A 25,595-nucleotide genomic window follows, 5' to 3' on the forward strand; every position below is an offset into this window, starting at 1 on the left:
AAACATTTATGGCAAAGAATTGGAAATCGAGGGAACACCCATCAATAGGGGAATGGCTAAACGAGTTGTGGTATATGAATGTAACGGAATACTCTTGTCCTGTAAGAAACGATGAGCAGGAGGAGTTCAGAGAAACTGGTAAGGACTTACATGAACTGATGCTGACTGAGAGGAGCAAACCAGGAGAGCACTGTACACAGTAATAGCAACATTATATGATAAACAATGGGGATAGACTTGACTCTTCTCAGCAATGCAGTGATCCAAAAGAGTTTCAAAGAACTCATGATAGAAAATGTTTTCAACATCCAGAAAAAAGAACTGTGAATTATGAATGCAGATTGAACCATACTGTTTCTACTTTTGGACTGTTTTTTCCCTTCTTTTTTTGAGGTTTTCCCCTTGTGCTCTGATTCTTCTCTCACAAGAGGACTAATGTAGAAATATGTTTAATGTAATTGTACATATACAACCTATATCAGACTGCTTTCCATCTTGGAGAGGAGGGAGGGAGAAAAAAATTGAAACTAAAAATCCTGTGAAAACAAATGTTGAAAACTATCCTTATATGTAACTGGAAAATAATAAAATATTTTAATTAAATATAACAAATATTTATTAAGTGCCTACTATGTGTCAAGTACTATGTTGAGCTCTGGGGATACAAAAAGAGGCAAAAAGATAGTCCCTGTCCTTAAGGAGCTTGCAATCTAATGGGGAGACAATTCAATACAACAAACATTTATTAAGTGTCCACAATGTGCCAGGCACTGCGAAACTCTGGAGATACAAAAAGAGGCAAAAAGACAGTCCTTGCCCTCAAGGAGCTTACAATTTAATGAAGGAGACAACATGCAAACAAATATATACAAAGGGAGCTATCTATAGAATAAATAAGAAATACTTAACAGAAGGGAGGCAGTAGAATTAAGAAGTCTTGAGAAAGGCTTCCCTGTAGAAGGTGAGATTTTAGCTTGGACTTGAAGCAAGCCCGAGAAGACAAAGATGAGGAGGGAGAGAGCTCTAGGCATGGGGCACAGGCAGAGAAAATGCCTGGATTTGGGAGATGACACATCTTGTTTGAAAAATAGCAAAGACTGGGGCAGCTAGGTGGTGCAGTGGATAAAGCACTGGCCCTGGATTCAGGAGGACCTGGGTTCAAATGTGACCTCACACACTTGACACTTACTAGCTGTGTGACCCTGGGCAAGTCACTTAATCCTCATTGCCCTGCAAAAAAAAAATAATAAAAATAGCGAAGATCCAGGTTAATGGATTGCTTGATTAGGGTTAACATCGGGTATCCTAGCAGACTAAATGTGAGGTACCGCTAACAGGGCAGTGGTGTCTAACATGCATCTGGTGGGTCACAATACCCCTGAGTGCTGCCCAAACCAGATTAAAATGGAATTGGGAAATATTTAGCAAAATAAATAAGAATACAATAAAATATAGATTACATTATTTTCCAAAACTAAGTCAATATGTGGTTTGCCGGCATCCTTCTGTAGGGAAGAGTGGCGCCATTTCTATTTGATTTTGATGGGGCTGCTATACACTACACAAGACCCAAGATGATGCCTGTCCTCTAGTAGCTTATACCTGAATGGGACAAGACCTTTTTCTATGTGTGAGTTTGGTTTTTGTCTTTTTAAGTCTGACTGTAATCTGGGAAAGTTCTGCTCTGGGAAGGTGGACAGAGTCGTCCTCCCCCAACTCCAGCTTCATTAGGAGAGGCTCCGGAGGAGGCTAGCTTTGAGCATCGTTTTAAAGGAAGGGAAGGCAGTGGACTGACAGACGTTAGGTGGGAGACTGTTCCAATGTAGATGAGAGTAGGGAGGAAGTCCTGGAGGTGGGAATGGAACAGGAGAGAGAGCCAAGTCAAATCTGGCTATACTGGCATGCAGGTGACACTGGGGAGAAGAGCAATGGGAGTTGGGCTGAAATAGGCAAATGTGTGTGTGTGGTAAGGATACGGATGGAAATGTTGAAAGCACCAGATCTGCCTCTTCAGCTCTTTGGTGTCCCGGTCTATTCCTCTGAACCACAATTCTACGGGTCCTGTCCTTGACCTGGGCTCATCAGATCTTAGATTTAGAGGTAGAAGGGGCCTTACTGCTCTTCTTGGCCAGCCCACTCTTTTCACAGCTGTAGAAACCGAAGTTCAGAGAAGCAAGGTGGACACCACCAATCCCCTCATTTTATAGAGGAGGAAATGGTTTAGTCCATGCAACACAGCTAGTAAATGGCAGAACAACATGGTGCCCTCACCTGCCAACCCTGCACTTTCCCCTCTGCCTTGACTGCTGTTACGTGTTGGGTTGCCAAGTTGCAAGCACCCAGAGCTGCTACACTTCTTGCCTTCCTATAGGGACAAGATTTGAAAGCAAGCTTAAGTAATGGGTGTCTAGAAAGACCCGGGAATCTGCTTCTAGGAGAATATGGATAATATGTGATGGAAATATGGTGAAGAGATGGTGGACCATGTGTACTCAGTCTGTAACCATCCTGGTTTGCTAACTTTGGGTGAATGGCAGTCTCTTTGACATCTGCCCTTGGGAAACCTTGCAGATGGCCATGGATGCAGTGGGAGACCTTGGCCTTTCTAGCTAAGGTTTTTCCCAGCTCTCAGTTTGACTGAGGTACCTAACAGGACTGAGGTGGTTTAACTGAGCTGATAACTTTAGAAAAAAAGAAACTTCAACTTCTCAGTGGTAACCTAGATCCCTGAAGGGAGATTTAGATGGCCTAGCTCTGGGAGAGTGAGTGCAGAACATAGCTGATACATTTAGCTTGTACAGGTATTAATAATTTGCACTCACATTTCAAGAGACCTTAAGGTCTATAAACTGCTTTCCTTAGTCTTGTGAGGTGGAGGAGTGCAAGCATTATTATCTCAGCCTTGCATTTGGGAGACTCTTGATAAATGCTTATTAAATTAAGTCCAATAATTCCTATTTTACAGAGAAGAAACTGAGTCTCAGAAGTTCTTTTGCCCAAGGTCACACAGCTAGCCAAGGTCAGGACTGGGATTCAAACCCAAGTCTCCTGCTCCAAGGTCAATGTTCTGTCTCTCGAGGCTGTTTGACGGGGGTGTGTGATTTCATAGTGTCATCATCCCTGCCCATTCCCCTTTCTGACTCAAGCCTTGTGTGGGCACTAGAGCATTATGTGCCCCATGCCCAGGATAGACCCAGACCCCCCCTAAACACCCTTCACATACCACAATGATGAGACAGGTGGCACCATAGAGAGGATGTTGGGCTTGGAGTCAGGAAGATCTGAGTTTGAATCCTTCCTCATACACCTAGGAGCTTTGTGACCCTGAGCAAGTCACAATCTCTTTCAATCTCAGTTTTCTCATTTGTCAAAAATGAAGATGACAATCGCATCTACCTCATAGGGTTATTGTGAGGGACAAATGAGGAATACCTAATCCTTAAAGGGCCACACAAACGCCAGCTATAGTTATTATTGTTCAAGGGTCAAAGACCCAAGGTCAGCACCATACTTACACCCATTCTTACACCCCTCCCCAACAAGATGCAGGGGCGGCTGGTGGCACAGTAGATAGCAAGCTAGGCCTGGAGTCAGGAAGACCTGAGTTCAAATCCAAACTCAGACACTTACTAGCTGTGTGACCATGGGAAAGTCACTTCACCCTGTTCGCCTCACTTTCCTCATCTGTAAAATGAGCTGGAGAAGGAAATGGCAAAACACTACAGCATCTTTGCCAAGAAAACCCCAAATGGGGTCATGAAATGAACAACAACTTCCCATAGTTTTTAGAATAAAATAAGGTACTTATAAATCACTTCACAAACCTTAAATCACTAAATAAATATTTCATCATGATAATATTATTATATTACGGTATACAATGATAGTATTAACAACAAATTAAGAGAGGCAATGAAGCGTAATAGATAGAGAGGTGGACTTGTATTCACAGAAACCTGGGTTTATGTTCCTCCCTGGACACCCATCAGCTGTTATTGTTTTCTTTCTTTCTTTCTTCTTCTTCTTCTTCTTCTTCTTCTTCTTCTTCTTCTTCTTCTTCTTCTTCTTCTTCTTCTCCTTCTCCTTCTCCTTCTCCTTCTTCTCCTTCTTCTTCTTCTTCTTCTTCTTCTTCTTCTTCTTCTTCTTCTTCTTCTTCTCCTTCTCCTTCTCCTTCTCCTTCTCCTTCTCCTTCTCCTTCTCCTTCTCCTCCTCCTCCTCCTCCTCCTCCTCCTCCTCCTCCTCCTCCTCCTCCTCCTCCTCTTTCTTTCTCTTCCCCCTCTTTCTCCTCCTCCTCCCCAGGCAAACCACTTAACCCCTCTATATTTTAGTTTCCTTATCAATAAAATAGGGCTAGTAATACCAACTAAACTACGTCTCTGGATTGTTGTGAGGATCAAGTGAGAGAGTATATTTAAACACTTTGCAAACCTTAAAGCCTTAAAGAAAGTTGATGAGAGGCAGTGTAATACAATGAGAAGAGCACTGGTTTGGAGGCAGAGGACCTGGGTTCAAATCCTATCTCCCCTCTCTCCTCCTCCATCTCCTTTTGCCTGAATCCTACTATATTTTGTCTCGCATTTTAAAAATCTCAGGAAGAGGGGGCAGCTAGATGGCGCAGTGGATAAAGCACCAACCTTGGATTCAGGAGGACCTGAGTTCAAATCTGACCTCAGATACTTGACACTTACTAGCTGTGTGACCTTGGGCAAGTCACTTAACCCTCATTGCCCCACCAAAAAAAAAAATCTCAGGAAGAACTTCTGGCCAAGTACCTGACTACATTCAATGATGATTTATTTCGATTTATCCTTTTAATGTTTATTCTATATATAGCTATATACCTTTTGCCTCTCCCCCCATTAGAATATAAACTCTTTGAGAGAGATTTACAGATAGAAAACTCTTTACATGTATATTCCTAACACCTAGCACAGTCCCTGACAACTAGTGGGTGCTTAACAAATGTTTCTTGATTGACTGATTGATTGACAAGGACCAGGGTTGGCCATTTCTTGTCCAGCCCAGTTATTTGCCCCACCCAACACCAGAGGGTGCTGGGGAGACATGGAACACTATGGTTCATGGAGTATGGGCATGGTCCCTGGCATCACTGCTTTCTGGATGGCACTGCTTGTCTTTGCAGTCTCAATCAGTAGCTCCCAGCCTTTTTCAGTCTTTCAAACCCTTGGCTTTCAGTAAAATCTTCCTGTTGCCTCTGCCCCCTCTTCCTCATTCAATATGAAGGGAAATAAATTCTAGAATTTATCATGCACACATACCTACAATAAAATACAACACAGGATAATAGGTTAATTACAATGTAATTACCTATAATACAACACATAATTATGATACAGGAGACTAATTTTTCACAAAGGAAACTATTTGGTAACATTTAAGTATGAAATTGTGAAATAAAAAATTTAAAACAACAAATACTGCTTTTGTTATTGTTGTTTAGTCGTTCCTGACTCCCTGACCCCACTTGGGGTTTTCTTGGCAAAGATCCTGGAGTGATTTGCCATTTCCTTCTCCAGCTCATTTTATAGATGAGGAAACTAAGGCAAATAGGGTGAAGTGACTTGCCCAGGGTCACACAGCTAGTAAGTGTCTGAGGCCAGATTTGAACTCTGGTTCTCCTGACTGCAGGACCTACTGTGTCACCTAGCTGCCCTTAATATACCAGGTGTTTAATAAATGCTTATTGCCTGCTTGTCTGCTCATGGGGCACTTAATAATAGCTAGTCTTTACGTAGCATTTTGAGATTTTTCCTTTTTTCCCTTTTCATTTTCTTTTCATTTTCAGATTTTTCAAAGCAATTTACAAGTATTTTCTCATTTCAACCTGACAGCAATACTACCCCCATTTTACAGAGTAGATTCATGGAGTGGAGGCATAAAATATTATCCCCATTTTACAGATGATGAAACAGGGGCACAGGGAGGTTGAGTGACTTGCCCAGGGCCACATAGTTGGTGAGCATTCGAGGCTGGATTTGAATTCAGTTCTTCTTAACTCTAAGCCCATTGTACCACCTAGCTGCCCAAAGCTAGGCATGATCGTTGAGACATTGCTAGTGATAGGACTGAAAAAGATGGAACATTGTTGTTGTTGTTGTTGTTATTGTCTAAAGGTAAGGGAACAATTTGACAACTGTAGGACTGTGACCTCTGTGTGGTTTCACAGGAAAATTCTAGAACAAATTAGTAGAGATAAGATTAATCTTAGTCTACAAAAACCTCCAAAACACAAGTCAACAAAAGGAAGTGGTGATCACAAAAGCCCACATGTTTTCACAGCGGATGGGTCACATCACATTAACCCATTTTCCTTTTTCGGTGGACTTCCTAAGAGAGTACATCAAGGGAACGTTAGAGATACAGTTTAGCTATAGCACCAGAAAATATCTCTGGATAATCTCGTGGGGAAAAATGGAAAGAGGTGGGCTAGATAAAAAAATATAATTAGATTAGTTTCTTAACCTAGGGACCATAGACATCCAAATGGTTTGTGGGTAGATTTCAGGGGGTCTGTGACCTTGGCTGGGAACAAAATTAAATCTGACTGAAATTTATCACTTCCTTCGATTATGAATTTAGGCAACAACCCCCTCTTCCTAACTTCCCTGTTACAGTTGAGGGTATCACTATCCATCTATCCCCCAGGCTCAAAATCTAGGTGTCATCCTGGACTCCTTACTCTCTCTCACTTCCCCCTCTCCCTTATCTAATCTGAAACTATATTTGCATAGTGGATAGAGGGAAGACCTGAATTCAAATTTGACCTCGGACACTTACTAGTTGTGACCCTGGGCAAGTCACTTAACCTTGTTCACCTCAGTTTCCTCATTTGGAAAATGAGCTGGAGAAGGAAATGGCAAACCACTCCAGTATCTTTGCCAAGAAAACCCCAAATAGGATCATGAAGAGTCAGACAAGACTGAAAGGACTCAACACCAACAGATGCATACTATGTTAAGCACTTTTAAAAATATGATTTCACTTGATGCTCACAACCATCCTGGGAGGGAGATGCTATTATTATCTCCATTTTACAAATGAGGAAACTGAGGCACAGAGAGGGTAAGTGACTACCTAGGATCAAAAAGCCAGTAAGTGTCTGAGAATGAATTTGAACTCAGGTCTTTCTGACTGTGGGTCTGGTGCTCTGTTCACTGCTCCACCTAGCTGCTCCTAAGAAAGTAGCTCAATGACATTAACAGAAGGAATCATGGATCTGCTGTGTTGGAAGTAAAATATGCCTCTCCATGTAGGTGTCCTGGCCACATGTGCTCCTTACCTGCGTGCCAATCAACCATGACCTCGCCAGATAGGCAGTCTATATGCATATCTGCCATGTTGTGAGTCTTCCATTGTCTATGCTTCCCACTGGTGGTGTGGGATTGGGGGGGGGGGGAGGGATCTACTCTTGGTTTATGGAGAAATAGTCTCTTGTCCCCTTGCTTTTTCTATCATTAGCACTTCATGAATGCCTCTTATTTTAAATAATCGTGGATTAGCTAGTAAAACCCCCAAACTGAGATATTGTTTTTAGGAGAAGCAGACCCAAGGTACCTTGGCATCTGGAGGAGAGGCACATGGAAGAGAGGGAATCTGACTGGGTCAGAGTAAGGCAGGCCTGTCCCCTTCTTGCCTCTGGACACAATCCCTCTCTTAGCCTTCCTGTGTGTTTGCTATCACACCCCACTTATATTGACTTACATGAGCCTATATCCCACCTGTCACCTGGGACTCTTTCCTATGAATAATTGCCAGCCCTTCCTTCTCCAACTTGTACTTGCAAATCCTTGAACCCTGCGATTTCATCTGCTCGGCTTTGGCCCTTTGTTCTGGTCTCTTACATTCTTTTCATAACCTGACTCTGCAGTCCACTTATTCCTCCCAGCTTGGTGTCATCTTCCAACTGGACAAACATGCTGCCCACCTCTCCATCCAAAACCCTGATAAAAACTTAAGATGGTGAAATGGATGAGATCACTTTATTCCTCCCCCTTTCTGATAGAAATTATAGTCAGCCCACCAATTTCTGTGGCACTGGGAGAACAGACCCACTGGAGACTATCGAGGGCGGAGGTGGGGGGATCTTCATTCATCTTGGTCTGTCAGGTGGGACAATGGGGGGAACAGCCGGACCCCCTTTATAGAGCACAGTCACAGGCCTGGACCTCCTGACATTTAAAATGCTGCCCCTTTATTCAGACAGAAATGAACTGAACTATTGACACTCTGTTATGATGTCAAAGCAGAATGAGGGAATTTCAAAAATGCCATTCCCCTGAACACCATCTTTGTGCAGACTTCTGGGGGTGGAGTTGGGGCAAGGTGGGAGGGGGAAGGGGAGTACTTTGCCTGTCAGGAAGGGAAAGACTTCCTTTTCTTTTTTATCCCATTTCTTCCCGCCTCCCCCCCCCCCCCGTCCCCCCCAGCTATGACCACGTGGGCTGCCTTTGCCCAGCTCCGCCTCCCCTTTCCTGTGGTTGGAGGAAATGAAAGTGATGAGCTCCTCTTCAAAACCAGAATGTTCCCTGTCTTCTGATCCTCTTGGGCTGAATGCCATCTGTGAGCTCTTCCTCAGGAGCCGGAGGACGCCTGCTACCAGCCATGTGCCCCTGCTGCAGCTGGAGAGATTTATGCAAGTATGAGACAGCCAAGGTCATCCGCATGCAAAGCATGACCTATGGAACTATAAGATGGACCCTCTGTCTGATAGTCTTCCTCTATGTTTGGTAAGCCAGATAGAACCACTTTCTTCTTTGGCTAACAACTCCACCCCTAACCCTCCACCCCACCCTGTCCCCAAGTAATACATTTCTTCTCTGTCCCTCCACCGTGGGTGGTACTCCATCCCCACCCATCTTTCCACTGGCCGTTATCATTTGGGAGGAAGAGAGTGGTACCAAGAGACTGCCAATAAAAGGTTTGGTGGGCATTTGGGCATGACACTTTTGATTTATCGTGGATGAGTCAGAAAGAAGCCACAGAACAAAACACTCTGGGGCACTAGAAAGAGCTTTAACTATGGAGTCAGAGGGCCTGGCTTCAAATTTCTCCTCTGATACTTACTAGCTATGTGACTTGGCACTAATCTCTGAAGCTTCTTGGGCCTCAGTTTCCACGTCTATCAAAAATGACCAGATAGCCTTGAAGGTTCATTCCGGCTCTACACCTATGGTACGAGGATAAAACCTCGGCTCAAATATCAGTCACCTTTGGTGCTGATTACTTATGTGACCCCGAAAGACACTAAATCCCCTGGGCCTCAGTTTCCTCATCTGTAAAAAGAGAGAGTTGGACCAATTGGCTTCTGAGGGTCCTTTCTAGGTCTAGATCTGTGCTGCTACTATATAATTATGGGAAGATTCTGGAAAACACTCAAGATTTATGGGAGAGATAGGGCTTTCAGGCTGGATTCCCTCCACTGATAAACAGCGGGAGTCTCTGCCAACTTATGACAAGCTTGGGCGAGCAGAATGTTGAGATTGCCAGAAGGTCCCACTTGCTCTTTGTTCATTGCAAAAGCAACAGGTTTCTGTGGAAAGGGATCCTGTTCTTTCAGGGGGTCTCTTGCCCTGCTAGGACGGAGTAGCTGGTAGGGATGCCTTTGTCTAAGAAATCTGGAAGCGTGATTAGGTTCTTAGAAGACTGAAATCTGATGGGCAGTGTATAAGTACACTGGGAGAAGAGGTGGAGAAAAACAAGGCGGAGGGAAGAGATTTGAAAACTCCCCTCTCCAGTTCTACCAGGATCTTGTGGTTTTAGTTGGCTCCCAACATCTGCTGGGATTGCCTTCAGCCAATACAGAAATCAACCTGCCCAGTGAAATGGAATGAATGTGGGATTAAGGACATGTTGTTCTGTTGTCAGAGGACCTGGGTTCTCATCTGAACTCTGGGCAAAGTCTCCCTGTGACTCAGTTTACTCCTCTGTAAAATGAGAGGGCAGGGTTTGGATTAAATGGCCTCTGAAGCCCCTTCCAGCTCTAAATCTAGAAGTCTGTGATGCGGGTTATAGTTCCAGCTCTTCCACTAACTAGTGCTGAGGATTGGAGAATTCATTTCTCTCTGGGATTCATTTTTCCCATTTCGAAAATGAGGGGGTGTGGTTGATATCACTAAGGCAACTTTTAGTTCCAAATTTCTATTTTATTCTAATTTCTGCTCAGAGAGATTATGAAAATCAAGCATTTCTAAGAAAGAATGGGTCATCCACCCACCCACCCACCCACCCATCTATCCATTAAATCTATTGATAGCCATCCACCATAGCCAATCCACTGTATCCATCTATCATATCCATCCATCCCATTCAATCCATTTATCCATCCATCCATTGTATCTATTTATTGTATCCATCCATAATGTCCATCTACTACATCTATCATATCCATCCATCCATCCATCCATCATATCCGTTCTAACCATCTATCCATCCATCCATCCATCATATCTGTTCTAACCATCTATCCATCCATCTATCCATCCATCCATCCATCCATCATATCTGTTCTAACCATCTATCCATCCATCCATCCATCCATCCATCCATCCATCCATCCATCCATCATATCTGTTCTAACCATCTATCCATCCATCTATCCATCCATCCGTCCATCCATCCATCCATCATATCCGTTCTAACCATCTATCCATCCATCCATCCATCCATCCATCATATCTGTTCTAACCATCTATCCATCCATCCATCCATCCATCCATCCATCATATCTGTTCTAACCATCTATCCATCCATCCATCCATCCCTCCATCTCTCCATCCATTCAACACACTCCTGGGGGAATATGTAGAATACACCTACTCAACAGGGTAAGTGGGCACTTTTAGGGAGGGGGAAACACCTTTAGCTCTATTGCTCCCAGTAACACTATTCAAAGGTAGGGTGTCCTAGGTACCATTCCCTGCTTTATGAATGCAGCTCGTCATAGTGGGAAGCCCCAGGCTATCCTATGAATGATTTATCTGCAGTCAGACCAGGAGAACAGACAGCATCGCCAGAGGGGAAGCCCATCAGAGCAGGTCCAAGCATCAGGAAATAAAAGGAGGTCTCGGAGGATTGGAGACCAGTGTTGTGGAGTTGTGGCAATAGGGGGCAAGGGGTCATAGGATCACTCATCCAGAACAGGAAGGGACCTTAGTCCAACCTTCTTATTTTTCATATGAGAAAAGTGAGGTTCAGAGAAGTCAATTTATCTTTCTAAGGCCACATAGATAGTAAGTAGCAGAACAGGAATTTGAACCTACGTCATCTGAAGCCAAATCCACTGCTCTTTTCACCAGGTCATTTTGTTTCCCTAGTTAATGTTGGGAACCTGTAGCAGCAGGAGCCCAGCTACACAGACTGGGGAGTCCAGAAATAGGCCTAGGAGGGAGGAATAATTCAATTCAATTTAATTAGCATGAATTGAGTGCCAACTATGTCGTTGTTTGTCCTTCGTTCTTGAAGAGGACCATGACATCAGGGTGATGTCATGACTTGCACTGAATTAGATTTAATTGAGGGAGGGCTGTGCAAGGTCACCAACCTCACTCTCTCCTCCAGAACCATCTGGGTCCAGTGGCAATATATACATAGGATGACTGCAGATAGCTCTGGATGTTTTAAGGCAATTGGGGTTAAGTGACTTGCCCAGGGTCACACAGCTAGCAAGTGTCTGAGGTGATATTTGAACTCAGCTCCTCTTGACTCCAGGGCCAGTGCTCTATACATTGTGCCACCTAGTTGCCCCAACAACTTTGTGACAATCACTGTGATACATAAACTATGAGGATACAAACACACAGAGAAAGGGAAATAGCCCCTGTCTTTAAGGAATTGCATTCTACTTTTTGGTTATATTTGCTGCTCTGATAGATGTGAGGTGATATCTCAGAGTTATTTTCATTTGTATTTCTCTGATCAGTAGTGATCATTTTTTCATATGATTTTAAATAACTTTGATTTCTATGTCCAAAAACTGCCTGTTCATATCCTTTGACAATTTACCAATTGGGGAATGACTTGTATTTTTATAAATTTGATTCAGTTCTCTATATATTTGAGAAATGAAACCTTTATCAGAAATACTTGTTTCAAAAATTCTTTCCCAGTTTTCTGCTTCCCTTACAAACTTGGTTAGAGTAGTTTTGTTTGTGCAAAACCTTTTTGATTTTATATAATCAAAATTATCTGTTTTACATTTTGTTTTGCTTTATATATCTTCTTTGGTCCTAAATTCTTCCTCTTGACAGTACTTTTTGAAAAGGACCTCTGGCTTCTTCTTTCTTTGTTTCTTTGTTTTTCTTTTCCTTCCTTCCTTCTAATGGGGATATGGGAAGAAGAAAAAGTAAGTTTTTGTTATTTGTTTTTTTATTTTTTTAGTGAGGCAATTGGGGTTAAGTGACTTGCCCAGGGTCACACAGCTAGTTAAGTGTTAAGTGTCTGAGGCCGGATTTGAACTCAGGTACTCCTGACTCTAGGGCCAGTGCTCTATCCACTGCGCCATCTAGCTGTCCCTTTTGTTATTATTATTATTTTTTTTAAACTTTCATCTTTTATTAAAAGAGAGAAAAAGCTCCCTGAATAAGCCATGATCCTCTCCTATCCAGTCACGGAATATTTGCAGTATCTATTGAGATTCTCTGACTTGTTCTAGCTCCTCCAAATACCTCTTTCTGCTTCTTGGAAATTCCATGGAGACAGAGAAAGCTGCTCTGGCAGCCAGAGCAGGGTGACAGAGAAACAAGAGACAGAACAGCCTCGGAAGAAGAATGGTTGCTTTGCAACCAGACAATCTGGATTAGAATCCTGACTGTATTGTTTACTCCCGGTGTGACCTTGGACAAGTCACTTAACCTCTCTGGGTCTCGGTTTCCTCCCTTGTAAAATGAGGGGGTTGGACTAAATGGTCCCCAAGTCCCTTCCAGCTCTAAATCTGTGATCCTTGGATCTTAGTTAAATTACTTCATCTCCCTGGGCCTCACTTTCCTCATTTGTAAAATAAGGGAATTGGTCTCTGAGGTCCCTTTTAGGCTTCCATCTGTAATAACATTTTTTTTTTTTGGTGAGGCAATTGGGATTAAGTGACTTGCCCAGGGTCACACAGCTAGTAAGTGTCAAGTGTCTGAGGATGGATTTGAACTCAGGCCCTCCTGAATCTAGGGCTGGTGCACTATCTACTGCACCACCTAGCTGCCCCAGTAATAACTTATTTTTAAAGGGCTTTTAGGTTTATAAGGAGAACTGGTGAAAAAAAGAGGAGATTGGGGAAGGCTGGTGCTTAGGGCAGCTGCTGAATTAGAGAAAGAGAAGTACCACCCTGGCCCCAGGCTCCCGCTTTCCCCATGAATGCAGATCTGTCTCTTCGTGCCTCAAAAAAGCCTGTTCTTGCCTTCTTTCCATTTTATCTCAGGATATCAAGGTCCTCAGGAGCCCATGTTTTTCCTTCAATAGCATTGGGACAGAGGGAGGGAAGAAGGAAGGAATGAAGAACCAAGGGAGGAAGGAAGGAAGAGAAAAAGGAAGGAAGGAAAGGGAGGGAGAGAGGAAGGAAAGAAGGATGGGAAGAAGGAAGAAAAGGAAGGAAGGAAGAGAAGAAGGAAGGAAGGAAGGAAGAAAGGAGGAAGGAAAGGAAGGAGGGAAGGGAGGAAGGAAAGGGATGAAGAGAAGAAGGGAAGGAGGAAAGAAGGAAGGAAAGGATGGGAAGAAGGAAGAAAAGGAAGTAAGGAAAAGAAGAAGGAAGGAAATGGGGGAGAGAGGAAGAGGAGGAAAGAAGGAATGAAGAAAGGAAAGGATGGGAAGAAGGAAGGAAAGAAGGAATAAAAGGAAGTAAGAAAAAGAAGAAGGAAGGAAAGAGAGGAAAGAAGAAAGGAGGAAGGGAAGGAAGGAAAGGGAGGAAGAGAGGAAGGAAAAGAAGGAAGGAAGGGGGGCAGCTAGGTGGCGCAGTAGATAGAGCACCAGCCCTGGAGTCAGGAGTACCTGAGTTCAAATCCAGCCTCAGACACATAACACTTACTAGCTGTGTGACCCTGACTCTGGGCAAGTCACTTAATCCCAATTGCCTCACTAAAAAAAAAAAAGAAAGAAAAAAAAAAGGAAGGAAGGAGAGAGGAAATGAAGGAAGGAAATGGGAGGAGGAGAGGAAAGGAAAGGGCAGGGGGAAGAGGAGGAAGGAAAGGAAAAGGAAGGAAGAGAAGAAGGAAAGAAGGAAGGAGGGAGGGAAGGAGGGAAGGAGGGAAGGAGGGACCTCAGTTAGTGTGAGGGACAGAGTGTATTCCCTTTCCACTTCTGCTCTAGTTTCCTTCAAAACACAGTTCAGGTGCACCCTCCTACATGAAAACCTATCCTGATCTCCTATGATGAACCCTCTCTCCCACTTGGAATTACTTAATATGATTTGAAAGTATACATACATATATGTGTGTGTGTGTGTGTGACATTTTTGTGCACATGTGGTGTCCTTCCTGTAGCATGCTCCTTTCATTTTTTTTTTCAGCCTAAGCATCTAGCACAGTACCCAACACACAGAAGCACTTAATTAATGCTTGATGAACTGAATTCATTTCTTCTGTCAATGAGTATGCTCTTATCTATCTCTGATTTGTGCTAGGAACTCAGGGTGGATGGGAGACCAGAACTAGATAGAGAGGGCCTGGTTTGGTCAAGGGCAGGATGGGGGCTTATTCTTATACATCCTCTTCTCAATCTCTGCCAATAATCCTAAACAAAATATTTAGCCAGTGTCCTGGCAGTATCTAGGGCAAAGCCTGGATGACAGTGTGGCATACAGTACAGATTCTGAGTGTTTGTGGCTAAAAAAGGAGAGGATTTAATTCCATTTTTCTAGCCTGGAATTTTCCTTTCTCTCCCTTTCTTTTCCCCTCCTCTCTCTTTTCAGAGGCAGGGCTTCATCCATTAAGGATGGGTTAGGGGGCAGCTAGGTGGTGCAGTGGATAGAGCACCGGCCCTGGATTCAGGAGGACCTGAGTTCAAATCCGGCCTCAGACGCTTGATACTTACTAGCTGTGTAACCCTGGGCAAGTCACTTAACCCTCATTGCCCACCCCCCCCCAAAAAAAAAGAAAAAGAAAAAGGATGGGTTAGGACAATGAGTTCAGGGGCTTGAAAAGCAAGCTCTTAGGCCTTTTTTTTTTCTTGCCACATTTAGCTTGGTCCTGGTGAGTGACAAACTGTATCAGCGGAAAGAACCCCTCATCAGCTCAGTGCAAACCAAAGTGAAAGGCATAGCAGAGGTGAAGGATGGGAATGCCAAGACGAGAGTGTTGGACACAGCTGATTACACATTTCCTTTGCAGGTGAGTGTCCCTGCCCCAGAGTGTAAAGGGCAGAGAGATACCTTTCTTTGCCATATTCCCAAGAACTCCTCCCCTCCCATGTGGCGTGGGAGCATGGACATCCTAACTTAAGGTTAAAAAAAAAACCTCATGAAAAATAACCTCATAAATAAAAGATGAAAGAGACATGGTTACAGCTGAATTTCAGCAAAAAAGATCTGGGGCAGCTAAGTGGTACAGTGGATAGAGCCCTGGACCTGGAGTTAGGAAGATGAGTTCAAATCTGACCTCAGATATTTACTAGCTGTATGACTCTGGGCAAGTCACTTCACCTCAGTCTTTTCCCCTATAAAATGAGGATAATGATTAGCACTTCTCTCCCAGGAAGCGAAGCTCAAATGAAATAATATTTGTAAAGTGCCTGGCATACAGTGGGCATTTAATAAATGTTTATTAAATTATTAAATTTTTTAAAAACCTGTGTGTCTTCATGGCTTATAAACTCAGTGTGAGTCACCAGCATGAGATAGACAGGAAAGCAAATACAAATTGATGGGCATATCGAGGGACATGGTATCCAGACCCAGGGAAGAGATAATTCCACTGTGGCCTATCCTGGTCAAATCACATCTAGAGTTTTGGTTTTGAGTACCACATTTTAGGGAGGATGTTAATTAGCCAGAGAGCATCTGAGTGATGGAAACCAGAATGATGAAGGCCCTCAAGTTCAAGCCATATAAGGACCTAGTGGAAGGAAGTGGGATTATTTACCCTGAGTAAGAGAACTCTTGGGGAGTGTGTAGGAGGGACTTGATGGCTCTCTCCGAGTGTTTGGAGATGGATTGGACCTGTTCTGATTGGCCCCAAAAGGCAGAGGTAGGCACAATGGTTGGAGGCTGCAAAGAGGGAAATTTGGGATTGGTCTAAGGGAAAGTTTCCCCCCCAATGTGTAATGGAAATATAGAAAGACAGAAGCTATCCCAAAGAGGAAAGGGCTGCTTCTAAAGGCTAGGGGTCCCCACCCCACCCCTGAGGGCTTTAAGCAAGGTCAAAGATATAGAAGGGATTCCAGTTGGGTCGGCTAGATGGCGCAGTGGATAAAGCCCCAGCCCTGGAGTCAGGAGTACCTGAGTTCAAATCTGGCCTCAGACACTTAACACTCACTAGCTGTGTGACCCTGGGCAAGTCACTTAACCCCAATTGCCTCACTTAAAAAAAAAAAAAAAGAAGAAGGGATTCCAGTCTGTACCTGGTTAGGTATAGGCTATAATGAATGGTTTGGGAAGTCCCTTCTAACTCTGAAAGTCTGTAATTGGGTGATTCAAGAACCAGATCCTAATGCGTGAGCCCCACTGATGTTCGATTCAATCCAATCCAATATAACATTCATCAAGCACTGACTGTGTGCAAAGCACTTATGAGGTGCTGGGGATACAAAGACAAAAAAAAGACTGCCCTTACCTTTGAGGAACTTGGGAGGGTATAACAGGTACACAGCTAAGTAAATAAAGTGGGATTGAGGAGGGTGTACACACTGGCCCCTGTGTGGGGGGGGCGGGGGGGGGAGGCAGGAGGATTCCTAAACTGAACCTTGAAGGACAATAAGGATTGGGGGACAGAATTGAGGAAGGAGGGTATTCTAGACATAAGGCTTGGGAGGATGTAGGAAGATATAAGATGGAATAAGGAGCTTGGGAAAATGGTCCAGGTAGGCTGGAAAATGGAGTGTGTGAAAGGGAATAATGTGAAATAAGTCTAGAAAGTATTGGAGAGGGCAGCGAGGTGGTGCTGCAGTAGATAAAGCACCAGCCCTGGATTCAGGAGGACCTGAGTTCAAATCCGACCTCAGACACTTGACACTTACTGGCTGTGTGACCTTAGGCAAGTCACTTAACCCTCATTTCCCTTCCCCAAAAGTATTGGAGGATCAAAGATTTAGAGCTGGTAGGGATCTTAGAGGTAAGTGAGTTAAACTCCCCCATTAGGAAGGAAGGAAGAAAGAAGAGAAGGAGGGAGGGAGGGAAGGAAGGAAGGAGAGAGGGAGGAAAGGAGAAATGAAGAAGGTAACAAAATGAAGGAAGGAAAAAAGGAGGGAGGAAGAAAAGAAGGAGGGAGGGAAGGAAGGAAGGAGAGAAGGAAAGAGAGGAAAGAAAAAGAGAAAGAAGAATGGAAAGAAAAAGAAAGGAGGGAAAGAAAGTCAAAAAGGAGGAAGGAAGAAAGGGAGGAAAGATGAAAAGAAGGAAGAAAGGAAAAAAGCATTTATTTTGGACCAAATACATGCCCGGGACAGTGCCAAGCAATTTACAAATATTCTCTCTTTTGATCCTCACCATCATGCTGCAAAGTAGGCACTATTGTTATTCCCATTTTATAGTTGAGGAAACTGAGGAAAATAGCAATTCAGTCGACTTGCCCAGGGTCACACAGCTAATAAGTGTCTGAGGTTGGATTTGAACCCAGGTCCCCTTGACTACAGGGTCAGATAAGGAAACTGAGACAAAGACAGTTTAATAACTTGCCTTGAATTGAACAACTGGCATCTGAGATGGAATCTGAATCCAGGTCCTCCTGACTCTGAGAGCAATGTCCCATCTCCTGTGCCCCGCTGCCTTTTAGCAAGCATAAATTGGTGCTAACTGCAGCAGCCCTCAGATGTCAGGCTAAAGGGTTCATATTGAATCCAGAGGCACTAGGGCTCTGCATGCAGTTTTTTTTTGTTGTTTTAGCAGGTTAGTGACATGCTCAGATCTGTACCTTAGGAAGATTAATTTAGCAATTGTGCGGGGGATTGGTGAAAGGAAAGTCTAGAAGCTGGGAAACCAATTAAGAAGCCACTGTAATAAATCAGATAGAAGGGATGAGTGGCCATATGGGTAGAGAGATGGAAATCAATGCCAGAAATGTTATGGAGATAGAATGGGCAGATAGTACCCAGCAAATGACAGGCTATTGAAAAATGATTGAATATTGATGATCCAGAGAAGCAGAGATTTTGAGCATTGGAGAACACCTCATTGGCCTTTTGGCATAACCCATGCATGAAGGAAGCCTCACTATAGCAGAAGGAGGGAGGAAAGGAAAGAAGGAATAAGGGAAGGAGGGAGAGAAGGAAGAAGGGAGGAGGGAGGGAGGAAGGAAGGAAGGAAGGAAGGAAGGAAGGAAGGAAGGAAGGAAGGAAGGAAGGAAGGAAGGAAGGAAGGAGAAAGGTCCTACATGTCAGATCTTCAGATACTTGAAGATGGTTATAATGCCCCCCAGGCTTCTCCTGGCTAAACATCCCAGTTCTTTTCATCCCTGGTCCTCATGTGTCACGGACTTAAGGTTCTTTCTCACCTTGTCAACCCTCTTCCAGTTTATCAATGTCCTTAAATGGTCATACCCAGAATTCAACAGGATATTCCAAGTGACAGAGAGTCCAAGTAACTTACCCAAGGTCAGACCAGTAGGAGAGCAAGGATTGGCGTGCAGATCATGGGGTCATGGAACCATAGATCCTCTTACTTTAAAACCCAGCATCCTTTCTGTTCCACCATACTATTCTGGGTTTTTATTGCTGTTGTTCAAGTCTGACTCTTCATGACCCCATTTGGGGTTTTCTTGGCAAAGATATTGGTTTGCCATTTCCTTCTCCAAATCATTTTCCAGATAAGGAAACTGAGGCAGAGTTAAGTGACTTGCCCACAGTCCCACAGTTAGGAAGTGTCTGAGGCCAGATTTGAACTTAGGTAGATGAGTCTTTTTTTTATTATTATTGCGGGGTAATGAGGGTTAAGTGACTTGCCCAGGGTCACACAGCTAGTAAGTGTCAAGTGTCTGAGACTGGATTTGAACTCAGGTCCTCCTGAATCCAGGCTGGTGCTTTATCCACTGTGCCACCTAGCTGCCCCATAGATTAATCTTCTTGACTCCAGGCCCAGCTTTCTATCTACTGCACCACCTATCTGTTCTGGTAACCTTTACAAAAGCAGTTCTGTTAGTTGTAAGGGTCCTAATTACAGATGTATAGGGTCAGACCTAGAAGGCAGAAGGGACTTCAGAGGGCTTCTACTCAGGGCTAAGAAGTGAATGGTTACTGACAAAGTAGAGACAGCAAAATAATTCTTCCTAGGAGGTTAGAGATGAAGAGCAGGAAGATTTGGGACCATAGCCTGAGGGGATGTAGACCAATGTCAGATGAGGGTTTTTTTTTTTAAGGTATGTGAGGGAAGAAGCCATTAGATAGGGAGAGATTGAAGATGAGAAAGAAAGGGAATAAGTGAGGATACAATCTTCTAGGAGAGATATGAGGGGACAGTCAACAGAAGAAAGTAGTGTGCGTGCGTGCGTGCGTGCGTGCGTGTGTGTGTGTGTGTGTGGTAGAGGAGATGTTACCTTGACTAAGAAAAATGTCACCCTAGAGACTGAAGCAAAGGACAGGATGCCTGAAGACACAAAGGGATTTTGATATTTTGAGTTTGGAATCAAATTCATATCTTGGACACTAGTACTAGCTGTGAGACCCTGGGAAAATCTCTTAGAAATTCTGTGCTTCAATTTCTTCATCAGCAAAATGAGGGCTTGACCTCCAAGATCCCTTCTAAATCTATGATCCCCATGATTCTATGAGATGAGGGACTTCATGATGGGTGGCCTTAATCTCAAGTAGAGTAGGAGGCAAGACAGTCTACTTAGAGGCCCCTGGGGATGAAGAAAGGGCCGGCCATGGAGATGGAAGAGAACATAAGAAGTGGCGCTCCTAATATGACAGAGAAGATCAATTTGAGGGAGATTATTCATCTCACTGAAAGTCCTGTGTTCTTCTCTCTCCTTCCTCTCCAGGGAAACTCATTCTTTGTGATGACTAACTTCATATCTACAGAAGGCCAGACACAAGAACTTTGCCCCGAGGTAAGGGAGTGTTCTGAGTTTTAGGAGTGGGGATGGCAGATGCCACATCATGCATAGGCCTGTCTTACAGCCCGATGGAGAGACATCTCTCTGCATGTTGCATTTTCAGGTTGGAGGCTAGGGGATGAGGGTAATTGGAGGCTGGAAGGAATTCACTGGGCAAAGTGAATGTTGGGCCACATTAAGGATTGCTGTTAAGGACCCAGAGTGTTAATCCTGAAGATGCAAAGAACCCAGCATCTACCAGTCCTCCTACATCACTGGAACATTGAATAGAGCTGGAAGGGTCTTCCCAGGCTTAGGCTAACCCCCTTATTTTTATAGATGAAGAAACTGAGGCACAGAGAGGTTACATATCTTACCGGGAGTCACACAGTAAGAATCTGATGGAGGATTTGAACCCAAGTCTTCCTAACCCCAAGTCCAAATTCTGTTCACTCTACGATGCGGCCACTCTAATTATTCGAGTCCAAGTGTGCTATAGTCGGGGGGCAGGGTGGAGGGGGAGGAGCTGGCAGACTACATTTGCCCTCTTCCTTCTCCAAAGGCCAGAGCTACACTATTTCTGGGTGTGTGGATACATGCCTGCAATTTTCTGTTGCTTCACCCCTGCCTCTTAAACTCTCTGTCTTCCTTCAAGACTCAGATCAAGAACCAACCTTTGTAGGAAGACTTTCCTGCTCCTTCCAGATGATAGTAAATTCTTCTCTAAGGTTGCTTTTCATCCACTCTGTATGTCATATATGGACCTAGTTATTTATATGTTACCTCCTCATTTGATCGTACCTTGAAGCAGAGACTCTTTTGCCCTTCTTTTGTACCCCAATGCTCATTCCAGCTCTGTCACACAGTAGGTGTTTCATAAAGGCCAACTGGTTGATTGGTTGAGCCCCATGCTTCTGATGCCACTTTAGACTTTGCGAGGCACTTGGACAAACATTATCTCATTTGAGCCTCCCTACAAGCTTTTTTTTTTTTTGTGAGGCAATTGGGGTTAAGTGACTTGCCCAGGGTCACACAGCTAGTAAGTGTCAAATGTCTGAGGCCGGATCTGAACTCAGGTACTCCTGACTCCAGGGCCGGTGCTCCATCCACTGCGCCACCTAGCTGCCCCTCCCTACAAGCTTTTGAGGGAGTTGTTGTTCAATTGTTTCAGTCAGGTCTGACTCTTCATGACCCTGTTTAGGGTTTTCTTGGAAAAGATACTGGAGTGGTTTGCCATTTCCTTTTCTGGCTCATTTGAGGAGGAAACTGAAGCAAACAGGATTTTTTTTTTGTTTGTTATTTTTTATTTTAAATAGTATTTTATTTTTCCAGTTACACAGAAAGACATTTTTTAAACATTCATTTAAAAAAAGTTCGAAGGGCAGCTAGGTGGCGCAGTGAATAAAGCACTGGCCTCGGATTCACGAGAACCTGAGTTCAAATCCAGCCTCAGACACTTGACACTTAACTAGCTAGCTGTGTGACCCTGGGCAAGTCACTTAACCCTCATTGCCCTGAAAAAAAGTTTGGGTTCCAAATGTTATCCCTCCCTTTCCACAAACAGGGTTAAGTGACTTGCCCAGGGTCACCCAGCTACTAAGTGTCAGAGGCCAGATTTGAATTCAGAAAGATGACTTTCTGACTTTGGACTAGGTGCTTTTATGCACTGCGGCGCCACCTAGCGACCCAGAAACAGAGCTGGCATTCTCACCCCCATTTTGTAGGTGAGGAAATTAAAGCACAAAGTGTCTGTGACCTTCTCAAGGTGGCATGACTAGTTATCAGCAGAGCCAGGTCTAGCAGCCAGTTTTTCAGAGTCCATTCCTCTGTCCCCTAATTGTTCAATGTGCTGAAATAAATGGAGCCCTGGCTTTGGAATTAAAGGACATGGGTTCAAATCCTGACTCTGCCACCCGTAGCAGAGATACATCACTCAATCCAGAATCAAAAGGGACTCTGGAACATTCCCTACTTGTCCTTGTCCTTGTCCTTGACAGTTTTCCTTTTTACAGCCTGGCCCTTGTGACCACAGAGCAGTTGCTTTGCTTTTCTGGGTCTCAGTTTCCACAATCTGTAAAATGAAAGGTTGGATAAGGGGATCATTAAAGTCCTTCCCAGTTCCCAACTCGAATTACATTTCTTGATTTGCATTAAGTTTGACAACACATTTTTTCTGTAACATTGCTGGGATGGCCAACATCAGTCTTATTAACCCTATTTCATGGATTCGGCAAACATTTAATAGGCACCTAATATATATAAGACACTGTATACAAAGACAAAAATGGGAAAAGTCCCTGCCCTCAAGTGGTTTTCATTCTACTGGGGGTATGGGCACAGATAATTAAATACAAAGTAATTTATGGAGTGGAGGGGGTGGATTTTTACAACATTAAAGTGAGGCTCAGAGATGCTTAGCAACTTGTCCATGGTCACATATTGAACCAAGGCAAAATGGTAGAATGAGGTTTTTTCTCATTTATAAAGTTGTTTGTTCTTCATTCTCCAAGAGGACCATGACATCAGGTAGTAAATTGGATTTAAGTGAGGGAGGGATGTGCAAGGCACCAACATCACTCTCTCCTCCAGAGCCATCTGGGTCCAGTGGCAAGATATACACCAGGACAATTGGAGATGGCCCTGGATGTTTAAGGCAATCAAAGTTAAGTGACTTGCCCAGGGTCACACAGCTAGTAAGTGTCTGAGGTAACATTTGAATTCAGGTCCTTCCAACTTCAGGGCCAGTGCTTTATCTACTCAGCCACCTTTCTGTCCATTCTTATTTGATCCCCACAAAAGCCCTATAGTTTGGCCAGTAAAGATATTGTTTATTATACCCATTGGACATACTAATAACCAAGGTCTCAGAGAAACTAAGAGAATTGCCCAAGTTACACAGTTCATCAGTAGCAGAGCCATAATTCAGACCTACTTTCTATGTTTCCAAAGCCAGTCCTTTTGAAGTTTCTTTCCTTCTCTTCCTATTTCCCTTATCCCCTACTTGTAGTAACAATTTTTGGTACATGCTCTGTATCCAGAATAGCGGATAGAACACTTGCCTTAAAGGCAGGAGATTTGGGGTTGAATCTTGCCTTAGATAACTATGTGATTGTTCATTCAATGTATTTGTTCAACATTTAGTAAGTGCCTACTATGTGCCAGGCACTGTATTAAGCAGTGGGGATACAAACAAAAAACATGAAGCATGCTCTGCTTGTCTACATTCTCCTAGGGGGAAACAACACATATATAGAAAATCAAATATCGAATATAACATATAAAAAATGAAAATATGAAAAGAAAAATTAGATATAAAAATATAAAAAGAAGACAAGATAATTTCTAAGGAGAGGTACTAGCAGCTGGGAGATGAGAAGAAGCTTCCTGTAAGAAGCAGCACTTGAGGGGCAGCTAGATGGCTCAGTGGTTAGAGCGCCTGCCCTGAATTCAGGAGTACCTGAGTTCAAGTCTGGCCTCAGACATGTGACACTTACTGGCTGTGTGACCCTGGGCAAGTCACTTAACCCCCATTGCCTGCCCCCCCCAAAAAAAAAAGAAGAAGCAGCACTTGAGGGAGCAGCTAGGTGGTGCAGTGGATAAAGCACTGGCCCTAGATTCAGGAGGACCTGAGTTCAAATCCCGCCTTAAGCACTTGACACTTACTAGCTGTGTGATCCTGGGTAAGTGGTAAGGAAGGAATGTATTCCAGGCCTGAGGGGTAGCCTAGGAAATGATGAGTTATGGGAGACAATGAAAAGGCCAGTTTGACTGGGACAGTGGCTAATGGGTAGCTGCAACCACTCAAAGTCTCAGGTTGCTCATCTTTAAGATGGAGAACAATAAAACTCACACTACCTTCTTCACGTGATTCTTTGAGTGATGTTATGGGTGATTATTGTCAGCCCTTCTTTGGGCTTGACAAGTTAACAAGTTCTAATTTATTTTTTAAAATTTTTATATTTTGTGGGGTAATGAGGGTTAAGTGACTTGCTCAGGGTCACACAGCTAGCAAGTGTCACATGTCTGAGGCCGGATTTGAACTCAGGTCCTCCTGAATCTAGGGCCAATGCTTTATCCGCTGTGCCACCTAGCTGCCCCCTGCTCATCATTTAAACATTATAGAATTCTAATGTGTTTGGCTATTGTTCTTTGTTCTCGAAGAAGACCAAAATGGCACCACTATGTTGGGGTCAAGGTACAGTGTGTCTGACTCATCAGACCCATATGAGCCCAGAAGGCTCTACCACAGGTTGGGCACAAATAGCCCATATAGGAGTCTCACTGGATTCATATAGGATGATACACACTAATCCACGCTAATGTTCTCTTTCCCCATTCATTCCCTATCACAGGCAATGTAAGTAAAATTTTTAAAAATTGGTTTTGGTTTCAGTTTCAAAGTTTCCCCCTCCCTTAAACCCCTCCCCCATCTATTGAGAGGACAAAAAATATGGTTCCCATTATACATGTGAAGTCATGCAAAACATTTCCACATTAGTCATGGTTTTTTTAAGCAAAGAAAATAAAGGAAGGAAATAAGTGCTTCAATCTGTACTCTCAGATCACCAGTTCTCTATCTGGAGGTAAATAGCCTTTTAATGTAAGTGAATTTTAACAATGGTCTTCTGGAGATGATGCCTCAACCCAAAGAAATCATGGCCCAGTGGATAGAGTGCTGGACTTGGAATGAGGAAGACCTAGGTTTGAATCATCCCTCAGACACCACATGAGCTGTGAACTATGGATAGGTTACTTAAACTCTCTGTGCCTCAGTTTCCTGATCTGTAAATAACCTAGTTGAATTTGATGTGGCAGCTTAACTGCAACAATGGAAGACATTTGGGGAGGAGGGGGACTTGGTTCCTCCTCAAACAACATCAGCTCCTATTTGCTAGGGTCAACTGAGATAATATTCATAAAGCAATTTGAAAACCTTAAAATGCTGTGTGTTGTTGTTGAGTCAGACTCTCCTTGACCCCATTTGGAGTTTTCTTGGCAGAGATACTGGAGTGGTTTGCTTTTTTTTTTCTCCAGCTCATTTTACAGATGAGGAAACTGAGGCAAAATACCCAGGGTCACACAGCTAGTAAGTATCTGAGGCCAGATTTGAACTCAGGAAGATGAGTCTTCCTGACTCTCAGCCCAGCACTCAATCCACTGTCTCATCCAGGTGCCCCCAAAGTGCTATCTAAATGCCCGCTATTATCAACTATGAATAGAGATGCAGGTGCCCACTCTGGTCACATGGCCTGCGTTTCCTAACGGAGCCACAGCCCTGAGCATCTTTTTCTCCAAGCCCACGGCCAAACAGACATTCCCTCTGACTCTCCTACCTCAGTCGGTCGCAGGCATTCCTCTTGGCTCACCGTTCCTTCTCTCCATGTCTCCCGCCCCCACCTTCCTGACGAAGTGGGC

At 43.7% G+C, this 25,595-nt stretch overlaps 1 protein-coding gene across 1 annotated transcript in view; it reads left to right on the plus strand.

Moving 5' to 3' along the window:
- The first annotated feature begins 8,523 nt into the window (after nucleotides 1–8,523).
- Nucleotides 8,524–25,595, plus strand: part of LOC122734193 (P2X purinoceptor 7-like) — a 44,506-nt gene continuing 27,434 nt past the window's right edge. Inside the window, exons 1-3 of the mRNA XM_043974938.1 lie at nucleotides 8,524–8,747; nucleotides 15,182–15,329; nucleotides 20,127–20,195. Of these exons, the coding sequence (XP_043830873.1) occupies nucleotides 8,572–8,747; nucleotides 15,182–15,329; nucleotides 20,127–20,195 (393 nt within the window). The 5' untranslated portion in view covers nucleotides 8,524–8,571. The remainder of the gene's footprint in view (nucleotides 8,748–15,181; nucleotides 15,330–20,126; nucleotides 20,196–25,595) is intronic.

This window comes from Dromiciops gliroides, chromosome 1 (assembly GCF_019393635.1).
Source record: "Dromiciops gliroides isolate mDroGli1 chromosome 1, mDroGli1.pri, whole genome shotgun sequence".
Taxonomy (NCBI): Eukaryota; Metazoa; Chordata; class Mammalia; order Microbiotheria; family Microbiotheriidae; genus Dromiciops; species Dromiciops gliroides.